The 13,351-nt window shown below is 47.5% G+C and overlaps 1 protein-coding gene across 10 annotated transcripts in view; it reads right to left on the reverse strand.

The window, feature by feature from the left end:
- The window catches only part of FBXL17 (F-box and leucine rich repeat protein 17), a 478,686-nt gene extending 471,674 nt beyond the window's left edge, over positions 1-7,012 (reverse strand). For 9 of the 10 annotated variants that reach the window (XM_038401589.2, XM_043515544.1, XM_038401592.2 and 6 more), the window contains exon 1: positions 5,787-6,893. In XM_038401589.2, coding sequence (XP_038257517.1) covers positions 5,787-6,539 — 753 coding nt within the window. In that variant the 5' untranslated portion in view covers positions 6,540-6,893. Of the gene's footprint in view, positions 1-5,786 lie in introns of all 10 variants that reach the window. The other variant, XM_038401588.2, reaches the window with a different exon arrangement.
- Between the last annotated feature and the right edge of the window lie 6,339 nt (positions 7,013-13,351).

Below are 13,351 nucleotides of genomic sequence, written 5' to 3' on the forward strand. Positions count from 1 at the left end.
GGTATACAATTACTGCTCTAAGTTGCTAGCCCAGCTGTTGTTGCCAGACAAGGCCCCTCCAGCCTATGTCCTGCGGATGCTGCCACCTATTAATAATAATATGCTGTTGCTACTATTTACTCTAAGGGAACTCCTAAATAAGTTTAAAAGAAAGTAAAGACAGACACAATGGCGGAAAGCTCAGAGACAGTAAATCCTTTATAGCAGTGTTTTTCAAAGTTCAGGTTGAGACCCAGTACCGGAACCGGCCAGCAGCGGGTCCGGCTTCTAAACAAGGGGCCCACGGGGCTCTGCGTGCTGCCCCCACCCCAAGCATGGGCCCCGCACTCCTGGGGTGGTGCCCATGGCATTTGAGGGTGACAGCTTGGAGGTGCTGTTTGACCCAGTCTGCTGAGTCCAGGAACATATAAGGGGTCTGCTTGGGACTGCTGCTAAGATGTGCTCTGTTAATGTGTGTGTTTGTCTAATGCTGGGGCTGGAAAAACCCAGCCCTGGGGAACCTAGGTCCTGCAGGATATCTCCATTGGGAGTGAACTTGAAGCAGGGAGAAGTAGAGCTCCGTATGACAACACAAGTGATACAAGCAATACATTGACAGAATTACACACATGCACACATTTCTAAACATTATGGTTGCAAAGATAACCTTCAAAACATGAACCAAAACATCTTTCTGACAATAACAGTGCCTCTGATGCTACTCCTAGCTTCACCCAGAAGCAGCATGATGAGGTTAACAAGACCAATCAGTTTCAGACTTTTTTTTTGGAATACTATGGGCAGCAGTGAACTTTCCAAAACAAAACCAAAGAAAACAAAAAAGACACCCCCCAACTCAGTTTCATGCTTGGAAAAATTTGTACGCAACTGTAGGAAAAAATTGGAATTAATTGGAGAAAATAATGCTAACTTATTTTCTATCTACTTCCTTGCAGTAGCCAGGAGGCTACAAAGTTAGGAAAAAGATATGGAAAGGTCTTTCCCAAACCTAGAGAGAGGTAGAGCTTCAAGTCTGTCAGATGCCTACTAGCTAAAGAAAAATATTTAAGATGGAGCCCTAAGCAAGGTCCAGAGAGACCACCTGTGATGGGGTGTATTCCCCAAACTGGCCCTGAGAAAGTAAATTAGCCAGGCACACCTAATTAACCAATTAAGCAGCAAGTCAGGGAGAGATGTAGGCTACAAAGAGGCCACTAATTAGAGGAAACAAACATACAGCTTCTAAATTTTGTAAACTAATTAGTAGCAGGCTCAGCTGGGCAAGAACAGGTTAGGCCTGTATAAAGCCCAGAAGCTGAGAGCAACAAGAGACAGCAGGAAGGCAGGCTGCTGCTACTCCCTGAGAGAAGGGAGTTGGGAGGCTGGCATACCCAGAGAAGGTGGAAGCCAGTTATATAGGTAGAAGCCCAGGGAAACAGCAGCGAGGACTAGGTCAGTACAGTACATGTTATAGGGTCCCTAGTCTGGAACCCAGTGCAGGGAGCGGGCCTGGCTTCCCCTACTAGCTACTGGCGTTAGAGACATCAGATGGACAGCTGGTCTAGAAGAACTGTGATTTCCCCAACAGTCAAAGAGGCTGCAAATTGTGGGGGCGGTCAGCAGACAAGGATCGGGGGGATTGGATGATGGTAAAGGAGAGGTGGGGGGGCATGAGGATTTGAGGGTTTCTCAAAAATTAAAAAAGGGGTATGATACAGAAAAGTTTGGGGACAACTGGGCTAATGGGCTCACCAAGCTGCTATTTTGAGAAGTCCTGGGGAGCTGGGGAAGTACTGCAAGATCAAAGAAAAGCAAAACTGCCAAAGATCTTAAAAAAAGTAATCCTGGGAATTACGAGGAATAGAAATTGACAGTAAGATAATGAACAAATATTAAGAAGAAAAAAATAACGTTTAACATCCCTAGAGAATACTGTAACCATGAGCAACATGGGCTTATAAAGAATTAATATTGCCAGACCAAAGCAATTGTTTTCACAGCATTATGAAGAAAGATCCCAATCCTACAAACATTTAAAGCACATCATCAACTCAGTGAAGCTGCTCCTGTAAATTATGCAAATACTTAAGTGTCAGCAGGACTGGGGCCTTAGTAGATGAGGAAATATATGATGCATGCTTGAGTATTAGTATAGCATTCAATAGTCTCTCACAAAAGCTGAATTGTATGAGTAATACTGGCTTGGGGAATGTATGTAAGGAAAATAAACAAGTAAAGAAACAATGTTTTAAGTTATGGAAGAGGTAAAAAGTATCAATCTTTGGATCCAGTAATATTTCATTTACTATCTTGGTTAGGAACACAAAAAGAAGGATAACAAAATGAGAAAGCACTCTGATCACTAGTGAGGACAAAAATACTATTAAGGGACCAAGAAATTAGCAAAATGGGCAAAAACAACATCAATTTGTACTTGAAAAGACAGTAAACAGAGTATGTTAAGAAAAATAATCCAGGAAAGATGCTAATATTCAGGTTGGGAGAAATGTGGAAAGCAGTCCTGCTGAAAGAAACCCAGGTAATGGACACCAAAACAGATTAGTTTGCAATGCAAAATGCCAACATAAAAAACTTAATGCAGTTTTGAGCTGCAGGTAAGAATCATGGAATACAAAGGATAGGGAAGCAGTTATCCCAATGTATACAACTCTAGTGTAATTCTTTATCAGAATGTTCAGCCAAAGCAAATATGGAACTGGAGAGTTTGATGCATAAGGAAAGATTAAGAGCTAAACATGAAAAGCGTGGCTAAAAAATAGCTAGTAAGGAGACATAACAGTCTACAAATATCTGAAGACTAAACACCAAGGGTGGAACAAGAAGTGAACAGAACAAATAGAATTTTTTATATAGATAGGAAGAGAATCAAAGGAAAATAGATAGAAACTGATGGCAAAATGTTAAGCACTTTTCTGTAAATTTGTAACACAAGTCCACATGAATTATTTTATTTTACTTCCCACACTGAACCACATATTAAAAGGCGTTACTGTAATATATGCTTAAGGAAGAGCATTACAATTGTTGTACAAAGTTGGATTTGCCTAATACGTACAACTAATCTCAAATAAATTTTGAACAGCACTTCCTCCGAAGTGTGACCCAAGAGTTGGGTCACAATCTTGTCAAATGAAAATCCTTTCCATTCTATCAGCATCTCTCATTCTCCCATCAGTGGTCAGCCATGTGTCTCACTCAATCACACACAACTCCAACAGCCTAGTACTTGTCAGCTGTAACTAACAGGTCTATTTACATGATAGAGAAAATTTTGACAAGGAAAGGTTAAATCTGAAGTTCACCTGAGATTATGCTTTAGGGGCTCAGGGGGTGGAGAGAACACATTAGAATATTCTTTAAATTAACCTTGAGTTAAGTCTTGAAACTGAACTCATTACCTACCACTAAGAGCTCAGTCACTCCACATCCCATGGTAAGACTCTCAGAAAGGAACAAGGTCCTACTGGGTTTCGGGAACTGGGTGGGCAAAAGCCTGCGCATTGCTAAAGGATGTTCCCCCAGCCTTAAGGGAGGCTCCACAAGGTGCAGGAACACAAATAATTAAGGGGGACAACCAAAAGTGTAACCGGGGCAGGTACGAGGGTCAAAGGGTCAAACAAAGGGAACCTGAGGGGGACACCAAGCAGAGAACCCCAGACAGTGCCCACCGCTCCTCAAAGGTGTCAAAGGAGCCAGTGGACACCGCCCAGAGGAACTCTGAAGGGAACAAGGTAGAAGGCAGGCAAGGTTAACCTCGCTAAATGTCTCCCAGATTATTCTGTAAAGCTATTGAAGTAGTCACATGCCTTTTCCCTTCCAACCCAACTCCAGAATGCCCATTATCTTCATAACCAGACCTCATCAACCTCCATGCATGGATCCACCTCCTGCAAGATCCTAGAGGAAAAGGGATGCAGCAGAGAGGAAAAGTAGCACTGTTGAGGCAGTTAAGGCTGGTCTACACTACAGAGTTTGGTCGATGTAAGGCAACTTAGGTTGACCTAACTCTGTAAGCATCTACACTATAACATTGCTCCCACCAATGTAAGTTGCCCACTACACCGACCTAGTAACTTCGCCTCTGTGAGAGGTTGATGTAGTTAGGGTGTTGCAATGTCTGTGTAGACACTGTAATACTTACATCCTCTCTTAGCTGTCAGCCTCACCCCAGGGCTCACAGCTAGAGCTCTGCCACCCCTCTCTGTCAGCCCTGTCCCAAGCTCACTGCTGGAGCCTCGCCACTTTGACTCCTGCTATCAGACCCCAGGATAGGGGAGGGAGAGATTCCTGCTGTCACCCCCAATGCTGGTCCACTTAAGTTGGTGCAAGCACTCCTGATGAGCACAGACACCACCACCAGCAGAAGGAGGACAGTGTGGACAGGAAAAACAGCAGTAATTACTGTGGTGGCTGAATGTCAACCTAACTTGTAGTGTAGACAAGGCCTGACTCTCTTCCACTTCTGCCTGGGGATCTGCATTGCAGCGGAGGGGACATAAGTTGATCCTATATCTTGCCTACAGATTCAGAAAAAAAAAAGGGCACGATCCTACTTGCAATGAAGACATACTCACTGCAATGAGATCAGTATTTAGCCCTAAATAAAATCTCTTAAATTTGCCCATTAATTGTAATAATCCACAGAGGAAAACAGTAGCTATAAATTTGTCAAGAAACAAAATATTAAGATGGAAACAGATTGTTTAATGCTACTTCATGTATTGATCCAGACTTGTTTACAAGACTCAGGAAAGAAGAGCGGTAACCCTGAAACATAAAAGCAGGGTCCCAAGGTCCATATTTGCACTGGAATGTAAAACCGTTCTTGAGCTGAGGCTCAAGGCTTACCTCCCTTGGGTCTACACTGCAATTGCACTGTCGCAGTGCTCAGATCCAGCAGCTTGAGTCAAGCAGGGACCCAGGGTCTGAGCCCTATTCCTTTGCAGTGTAGGCGTACTCAAACTTGACTCAAGTCCCAGGAGTCATCTGGGAGTATCCCACAATTCCATGGGATAATTTCCTTAGTCTTCTCTATCCCAACAATCTGTAATCCAGTACTGAAAACAGAAGACTTCCCCACCACCACATATGCACACCATTGGCAAAAGGCAGCAACTCAGGTCAGCATTATCCTATTCTGCTCTGATCACTGACCTGCAAGCACACTGTCAAAGAACCTCCTGGGTCTGCAATAGAAAGCGATCCAATCAAGCCTTCTGCAAAGCAAGCTGCTTCCTAATAATATGCAGGTCGGACAGTAAAGTTTCCTTACAGTCCAAGGGCTAGAGCAGCCACATTTTGGGGGAAGAGGGTCCGTGGGGCAAGCTAGCAACTTGGGGTTTTTGACTCAGGTCTGTGCACTGTAGTGTGAATGCCAGAACCCGAGGTTTGAGCCCGTGTCAGAGAAATCTTAATGTAGGGGTTAACTACAATGTAGACACTCAAGGTAAGGGTCTAACATGAGTCATCTAGCTCAAGTCCCACTAACCTTGAGCTTATACTGCAGCGTCCACGTACCCCCTGATGTCTCTACATCTCATTAAATAGCCGCCTATCCCAATGGCCCTGAGCGCCGGTCAGCTGGCACGGGCCAGCCCTGGGGTGTGGGTGCAGTGTAGACATACCCTGAAGATCCACAGCCCGAACCCCACAGGAGGGAGGCGGCCCTTTCCCACCATCGCACACAGCTACCGGGGAAAAGCAACAGCCCTCTGAGTTTGAAGCACCTTCAACTCTGGGCTCCCGCTTAGCCGCTGGCAAGGGGCCTCCCCCGCACCCGGACCCACCTTGAGAAGGATGGAGGGCGGCAGCCGGTTGATGTCAGGGGTCGGCGGCTGCAGAGACTCCCGGCAGCACTCGCTGGGGTTCTCCAGCGGCTCCTGGCGGTCCGGCTCGTTGCTTTCCCCCTCCTCCTCCTCCTCCTGCGGCGGCAGCTGAGCGGCCAGCTCCCCCCCGCCGCCACCTTCCCCGCCGGAGCCCCTGGGCAGCGGGCCCCCGCCGCCAGCAGCGCGGTCTGAGGCGCCGGGCAGGGGACAGAGCTGTTGCTCGCTCGGGCACTGGCAAGCGGCAGCCTCCGGCTCCGGCGGGACGGTGGCGCCGCAGCGGGGCTGCTTGCAGGGGGGGCAGGCGGGCAGGCCGGCCCCTTTGCGCTTACACACCATGTCGGGGGCCGGCTCGCCGGGCGGCTGCGCCGAGCCCAGGAAGGCCCGCACGGGCGGAGGCAGCAGGCCCGAGAGGAGCAGGCGCTGGCACGGGCCCCGCTGCTCCCAGGCGGCGGGCGAGAGGTGCAGGAGGCGGCGGGCGGCGCGCTGCTCCGGGGAGCTGAGGGCCGCGCAGAGAGGCGGCGAGTCCCGGCCGGGCAGGGGCTGCTCCGGGGCGGGCGGGCTGGCGCCGTGCACGAGGAAGCAGAGCATGCAGGGCCCGCGCAGGAAGCAGCTCCGGCTCCGCGGCGGCACCTTCCTTCCGCGGCAGCGGCGGCGGCGGCGGCGACTCCTCTCCCGGCTCAGGCTGGTTCCCTCCCTCGAGAGCAGGTGGCCCATATAGGACGCTCCAGAGCGGGGATTAGCGGGGGCCCGGCCGCCACCCACAGGCAGGTCCCGTCGCGGTGTCAACTGTGGCCGGTGGCAGGGGCGGCGGGTGTCATCGTGCTCGGCCGGGGTCCGGTCGCTGGGCGCGGCGGCAGGTGGCCGCCAGCGGGAGGCGGCGCCGGTTGTTCCGGGACATTGAACCGGCAGAAGCTTCCGCTACCGCCGCCCTGACCTCACCCAGGCGCCGCTCGCGGCCCAGCAAGAGGGGCCGCCTCGGGGCCAGCACTCTGCGCTGCTGCCGCCTGCGGCCGGGCCGGGCTAGGGCCGCCCACCCGCCATGGCTGCTGGGGCCGAGGATGCTCAGCGAGACGCCTGGAGAGGAGCCCGGAGTCCGCCCTCCGCGAAGTCACTCCAAGGGCTCACGGCTAGGGGCTGTCCTCGCCCCGCCACACACACACGCACCCCCAACAGCCCCACTCCTCCAGCACGCCCCCCACAACAGCCCCGCTCCCCGGAAGCACACACCATCAGCCCCCCTCTCCACCTACACACCTCCCCACAACAGCTCCACTCCCTAGGGTGACCAGCTGTCCCGTTTTTATTGGGACAGTCCCGGTTTGGGGGACTTTTTCTTATACAGGTGCCTATTACCCGCCATCCCCTGTCCCGTTTTTTCACAGTTGCTGTCTGGTCATCCTACCACTCCCCCACATCCACAATTCCTCCTCTTGTCCCCATCCCCACAACAACGCCACTCTCCACCCATACATCTCCACAACAGCCCCTCTCCTTCCCTCCATACACTCACAACAACCCCTCTCCCCCTCCACATACACACAAAAACAGCCTCACTCCTGCCTCCTCTCCCCCACACAAAGCAACTGCTTCTCCTTATACAAGCATGGTTGCTAGGTATTGCACTAACTGAAAGACTATGGGTACTGTTCACTCACAACAAATTCTGTGTCCCCAGGGATTGCCCATTTCCAAATACACCCCACAAGCTGCTTCCCAAAATGACATCCACTTCCAGGAACTGCTTCCCCAGGAATTTCTACCGCATTCTTCATTTCAGGAACAGCTGTCCGTCCCCAACATCTCACAAAGCGTTTTCTTTTAAAACAGGCTCCCCAAAACAATTAAATTACAGTTGAAATACTACATCTCACAAAGCACTTGGAGGAATTACCCATCCCACCCCACAAGATGCACACAGACAACTGCCACCACCCAGCTTTTCTTGTGTATTGGACAATTTGGTTCAGTACCTTGTTTCGTGGACTGTCTTCAGAGAGAAAGGGTAGTTTACATATTCTCAATGAGAATGCTCTGATTTAAAAAATACAGTGGTGTTGTTTGTTGAGATATACAATAATACTTTATTTTGTGGTCATTCTGATGTTTTAACAATATTTTACTGTAACATTTTTATCAGAAAGAAGTTTGTAAAACCAATAAGAAAACAGGTAACTCTATGATGTCAATGTTTTGAAGGAAATTCTTACCTAAAATGTGAAAATATTAACTGGAAAAATATCCCTGAATTGTGTTAAAACTTTTAAAGACAAATAAACATGCATTATACCTATGTTTAGGCCCACTCCTGCTGACACTCAAACCTGGGACTAACTTGACTTATGTGTATAGTTCCTATTGAACTAAATAGGGCTACCAAGGTGAGTCAAGTTATACATGTATTTTTCAAGATCACACTTAGAGTATGTCTACACTGCAATTAGACATCTATGATTTGCCTGTGACAGCTGACTCGAGCTTGGGCTGTACGGCTGTTTAATTGCCATGTAGACGTTCCAGCTCAGGCTGCAACATTCCAACTTGGGCTGCAGCCTGAATGCTGGGACTCTCCCACCTACTAGCATCCTAGAGCCCAAGCTCCAGACCAAACCCTGATGTCTACACTGCAATTAAACACCCCCACACGGCAATTAAACAGGCCCGAGTCAGCTGGTCTGTGCCATCCATGGGTTTTTAATTGCAGTGTAGACACCTTAGTCTTCAGCAGCGATGGGCTAAGACTTAACAAGACTCAAAACCACCAAGAATTGGCTTCCCACAAAGTATGTCCCAGAGACGGAGTAAGATTTGCTGGGGTCTGGGGCCAGAGCAAGTGGGAGACCCCTCCCCACCCCTTCTGCCTGCGGCCCCACCCCTTTCTGTCCCTTCCCCAGGGCCTGCCCCTGTTCCACCCAGGGTCTCTCACCCACTTTGCCCCCCCAGAACTGCAGCCCTGCAACCCCTTAGCTCCTTTCTGCCACACACACACCACGCCCGCCCCCCCTGCAGCCCCAAGACTGGAGAAGCGCTCTCCCTGCATCCCGGTCCTGGGGTCACAGCAGAGAGTGAGAGCTCCTCCAGTCCCAGGGCCACAGTGGGGGTCTGGTGCTGGGGCTTCCCCTGCCTTTCCCCCTACACTTCTGTAGGGGACCGGGATCAGGGCACTGGGGCTTCTCCCACCCCACCTGCTCAGAGGTGCTGCCACAGAGCAGGGTTTGGGCACGGGGGCTTCCCCCACCCTGCCCGCCTGGTGGCTGGGGCTCCAGGCTTCTGCTGCCAGTCATGGATTTTTTCCAGGGGGCCGCCAGCTGGTCGGGGCCTCTGGACACAGGGCCAAGTAGCTAGTCCACCACTGCCTGCAGTAAGCTAGGAACAACTAGGTCGGGGGGAAAGCTTAAGTTGAGGTTTATGTTCCTTGAGTGTTACCTGAGTGTGACCCAGGGACTTCTTGGTGCCAAATGGCAGAGGGAACTGAAGTGTGACACGTGCTGGCTCTACTGCAAGCCCGTAGCCCACTGGTCACCATGATCTTTGTGAAATGTATGCACAAATAATATTTAAGGAATTACGTGTCTATACTTAAAATTATGTTCCTGAGGCAAGTAACGAGGAGGTGACAAGTCTGGGATGGATTCCTTTCAGGCCAGGGATAACAGACACTTACCTCCCTGTCTGGTCATTTTTCAGAGTAGCAGCCGTGTTAGTCTGTATTCGCAAAAAGAAAAGGAGTACTTGTGGCACCTTAGAGACTAACAAATTTATTAGAGCATAAGCTTTCGTGAGCTACAGCCCAAATGCATCCGATGAAGTGAGCTGTAGCTCACGAAAGCTTATGCTCTAATAAATTTGTTAGTCTCTAAGGTGCCACAAGTACTCCTTTTCTTTTTGTCTGGTCATTGTGTATTGTATGCCTCACACTGCAGGCCTATTTCCATACTGAGCCAGATGCTGATTAAAGGATTGTGAAATCTACAATAAAGAAGTATACAGAAAAAACAACCCAAACAGAAGTATCTTGTGATGAATAAGGACAAAGGATTATTCTGATATATCTTGGGGTGTAAACATAGGCATGGAAACTAAGGGTGCGGGCGGCGTTGCACCACCCCCGAACTCCCGGCTGCCAGCCCCACGCACACACGATCCTGGCCTCAGCTCTTGGGTGGGGTGGATAGAGGTAAGGGGGATAGCTTTCAGCACCCCCACTCTTAAAAATTTTCCAGCACCACAGGGTGCAAACAGAAACACTGGAGCATTCACTGAGGAGGAAAGCTGACAGCGTGACATGTCTCGTAAAATGATGGAAGGCTTTGAGAGAGCATTGCTTTATAAAACATGAAAGTGCCTAGTTAAGTAACTCTGGGTTATAGAATGTATGTTATGATTTTATTTTAGATGTTATCATTCATGTCTAATACTCCTTGGTATCACATGAAACTCTGTACTTTGTTAAATAAACTTGTACTTGCTTTCACTATAAACATATGTAAGTGTTGCGTGTTAAATGGAGTAATGATCTGACGTGAAACTGGTAAGCTGGAGTGTACTGTTCCTTTGGGAGCAGTGAATCTGTGAATTCTGTGAGTGTCCAGTAGAACGGGGGCCGGAAACCCCCGGAAAGATGATCCCAGGGCTCGGGAGTGGATATGTGCCTATCACTAATCTGGAAAGAGAGAGCGGGCCTGTGGAGGTCTGGAAGGCAGTGCTTGTATTGCCCATGGCCAGTGGAGTTGGGGAGCTGACTCACAGCAGGCACGGACAACACTTCTTCACACTAAGCTGGTAGCGAGGTGCCTCACAACTCTGTGTATCCCCAGGAAGCATCACAGTGAATTACCAGTAAAGCCTCTCCTTTTGACTGGTGTAGAACTACTTATTCTAAGAAGTAGTCATATGTCTACAAACAGCTTCTGTGAACTTTGTCTTCACATGATATACAATCAGATTATATACAGATAGTTGAAGTCACTGAGCATTATTGCTGTATTAGATTTAGTTATCTATTTCATCTCCCCCAGCAGTGTGCACACAATATCCTTTTCCTGAACAGGAATCCATTAGTATAAGAACCTAACAATGGCCATCCTGGGTCAGACCAAAGGTCCATCTAGCCCAGTATCCTGTCTTCCAACAGTGGCCAATGCCAGGTGCCCCAGAGGGAACTAACAGAACAGGTAATCATGAAGTGATCCATCCTCTGTCGCCCATTCCCACTATATGGCAAACAGAGGTTAGGGATATTATCCCTCCCCATCCTGGCTAATAGCCATCGATGGACCTATCCTCCATGGATTTATCTAGTTCTTTTTTGAACCCCGTTATAGTCTTGACAACATCCTCTGGCAATGAGTTCCACAGCTTGACTGTGTGTTGTGTGAAGAAAGACTTCCTTTTGTTTGTTTTAAACCTGCTGCTTATTAATTTGCGATGGGGCAACCACATCTGCATGCAGTACTCAAGATGTGGGTGTACCATGGATTAATATAGAGACAAAAGGATATTTTATCTTATTATCAATCCCTTTTTTAATGATTCCTAACATTCTGTTCGCTTTTTTTGACTGTCATTGCACATTGAGTGGATGTTCTCAGAGAACTACCCACAAGGACTCCAAGGTTTCTTTCTTGAGTAGTAACAGCTAATTTAGACCCCATCATTTTATATGTATAGTTGGGATTATGTTTTCCGATGTGCATTACTTTGCATTTATCAACATTGAATTTCATCTGCCATTTTATTGCCCAGTCACTCAGTTTTGTGAGATCCTTTCATAGCTCTTCGCAGTCTGCTTTGGACTTAACTATCTTGAATAGTTTTGTATCATCTGCAAATTTTGCCACTTCACTGTTTACCCCTTTTTACAGAATGAATATGAACATGTTGAACAGTATTGGTCCCAGTACAGACGTCTGGGGGACACCACTATTTAGCCCTCTCCATTCTGAAAACTGACCATTTATTCCTACCTGTTTTTTTCCTATCTTTTTACCAGTTACTTATCCATGAGAGGATCTTCCCTCTTATCCCATTACGGCTTACTTTGCATATGAGCCTTTGATGATGGACCTTGTCGAAAGCTTTCTGAAAATCTAAGTACACAATATCCACTGGATCCCTCTTGTCTACAGGCTTGTGACCCCCTCAAAGAATTCTAATAGATTTGGGAGGCATGATTTCCCTTTACAAAAACCATGTTGACTCTTCCACAACAAATTATAGAATAATAGAACTGGAAGGGACCTCAAGAGATCATCCAGTCCAGTTTCCTGCACTCATGACAGGACTAATTATCTAGACCATCCCTGACAGTTGTTTGTCTAACCTGCTCTTAAAAACCTCCAGTGATGGAGATTCCACAACCTCCCTAGGCAATTTATTACAGTGCGTAACCACCCTGACACTTAGGAATTTTTTCCTAATGTCCAACCTAGGCCTCCCTTGCTGCAACTTAAGTTTCCTGTCCTATCCTCGGAGGTTAAGAAACAGTTTTTCTTCCTCCTTGTTGTAACAACCTTTTAATACTTGGAAACTATTATCATGTCCCCTCTCAGTCTTCTTTTTTCCAGACTAAACAAACCCAGTTTTTTCAATCTTCCCTCATAGGTCATGTTTTCTAGACCTTTAATCATTTTCGTTGCTCTTTTCTGGTCTCTCTCCAATTTGTCCACATTCTTCCTGAAATGTGGTGCCCAGAACTGGACACAATACTCCAGTTGAGGCCTAATCAGAGCAGAGTAGAGCGGAAGAATTCCTTCTTGTGTCTTGCTTACAACAATGTTAATCTGTGTCTGACAATTTTGTTCTGTACTATAGTTTCAATTAGTTTGCCCGGTACTGAAGTCAGGCTTACCAGCCTCTAATTGCCAGGATCACCTCTAGCCCTTTTTAAAAATTGGCATCACATTAGCTATCCTCCAGTCATCTGGTACAGAAACTGATTTAAATGATAGGGTACAGACTACAGTTAGTAGTTCTGCAATTTCACATTTGAGTTCCTTCAGAACTCGGGTGAATACCATCTGGTCCTGATGACTTATTACTCTTTACCTCTTCTAATGACATCTCAAACTGGGACAGTTGTTCAGATTTGTCACCTAAAAAGAATGACTCAGGTTTGGGAATCTCCTTCACCCATGAAGACTGATGCAAAGAATTCATTTAGTTTCTCCACAATGGCCTTATCATCCTTGAGTGCTCCTTTAGCATCTAGATCATCCAGTGGCTCCACTGGTTGTTTAGCAGGCTTCCTGCTTCTGATGTACTTAAAAAAAAATTGCTATTACTTTTTGAGTCTTTGGCTAGCTTTTCTTCAAACTCTTCTGGGGTCTCCTAATTATATTTTTACACTTCACTTGCCAGAGTTTATGCTCCTTTCTATTTTCCTCACTAGGATTTAACTTCCACTTTTTAAAGGATGCCTTTTTGTCTTTCCCTTCTTCTTTTACTTTGTTGTTTAACCACAGTGGTACTTTTTTGGGTCTCTTACTATGTTTTTATACTGAAAATATATAACCATACTAATATTTTGG

This window comes from Dermochelys coriacea, chromosome 5 (assembly GCF_009764565.3).
Source record: "Dermochelys coriacea isolate rDerCor1 chromosome 5, rDerCor1.pri.v4, whole genome shotgun sequence".
Taxonomy (NCBI): Eukaryota; Metazoa; Chordata; order Testudines; family Dermochelyidae; genus Dermochelys; species Dermochelys coriacea.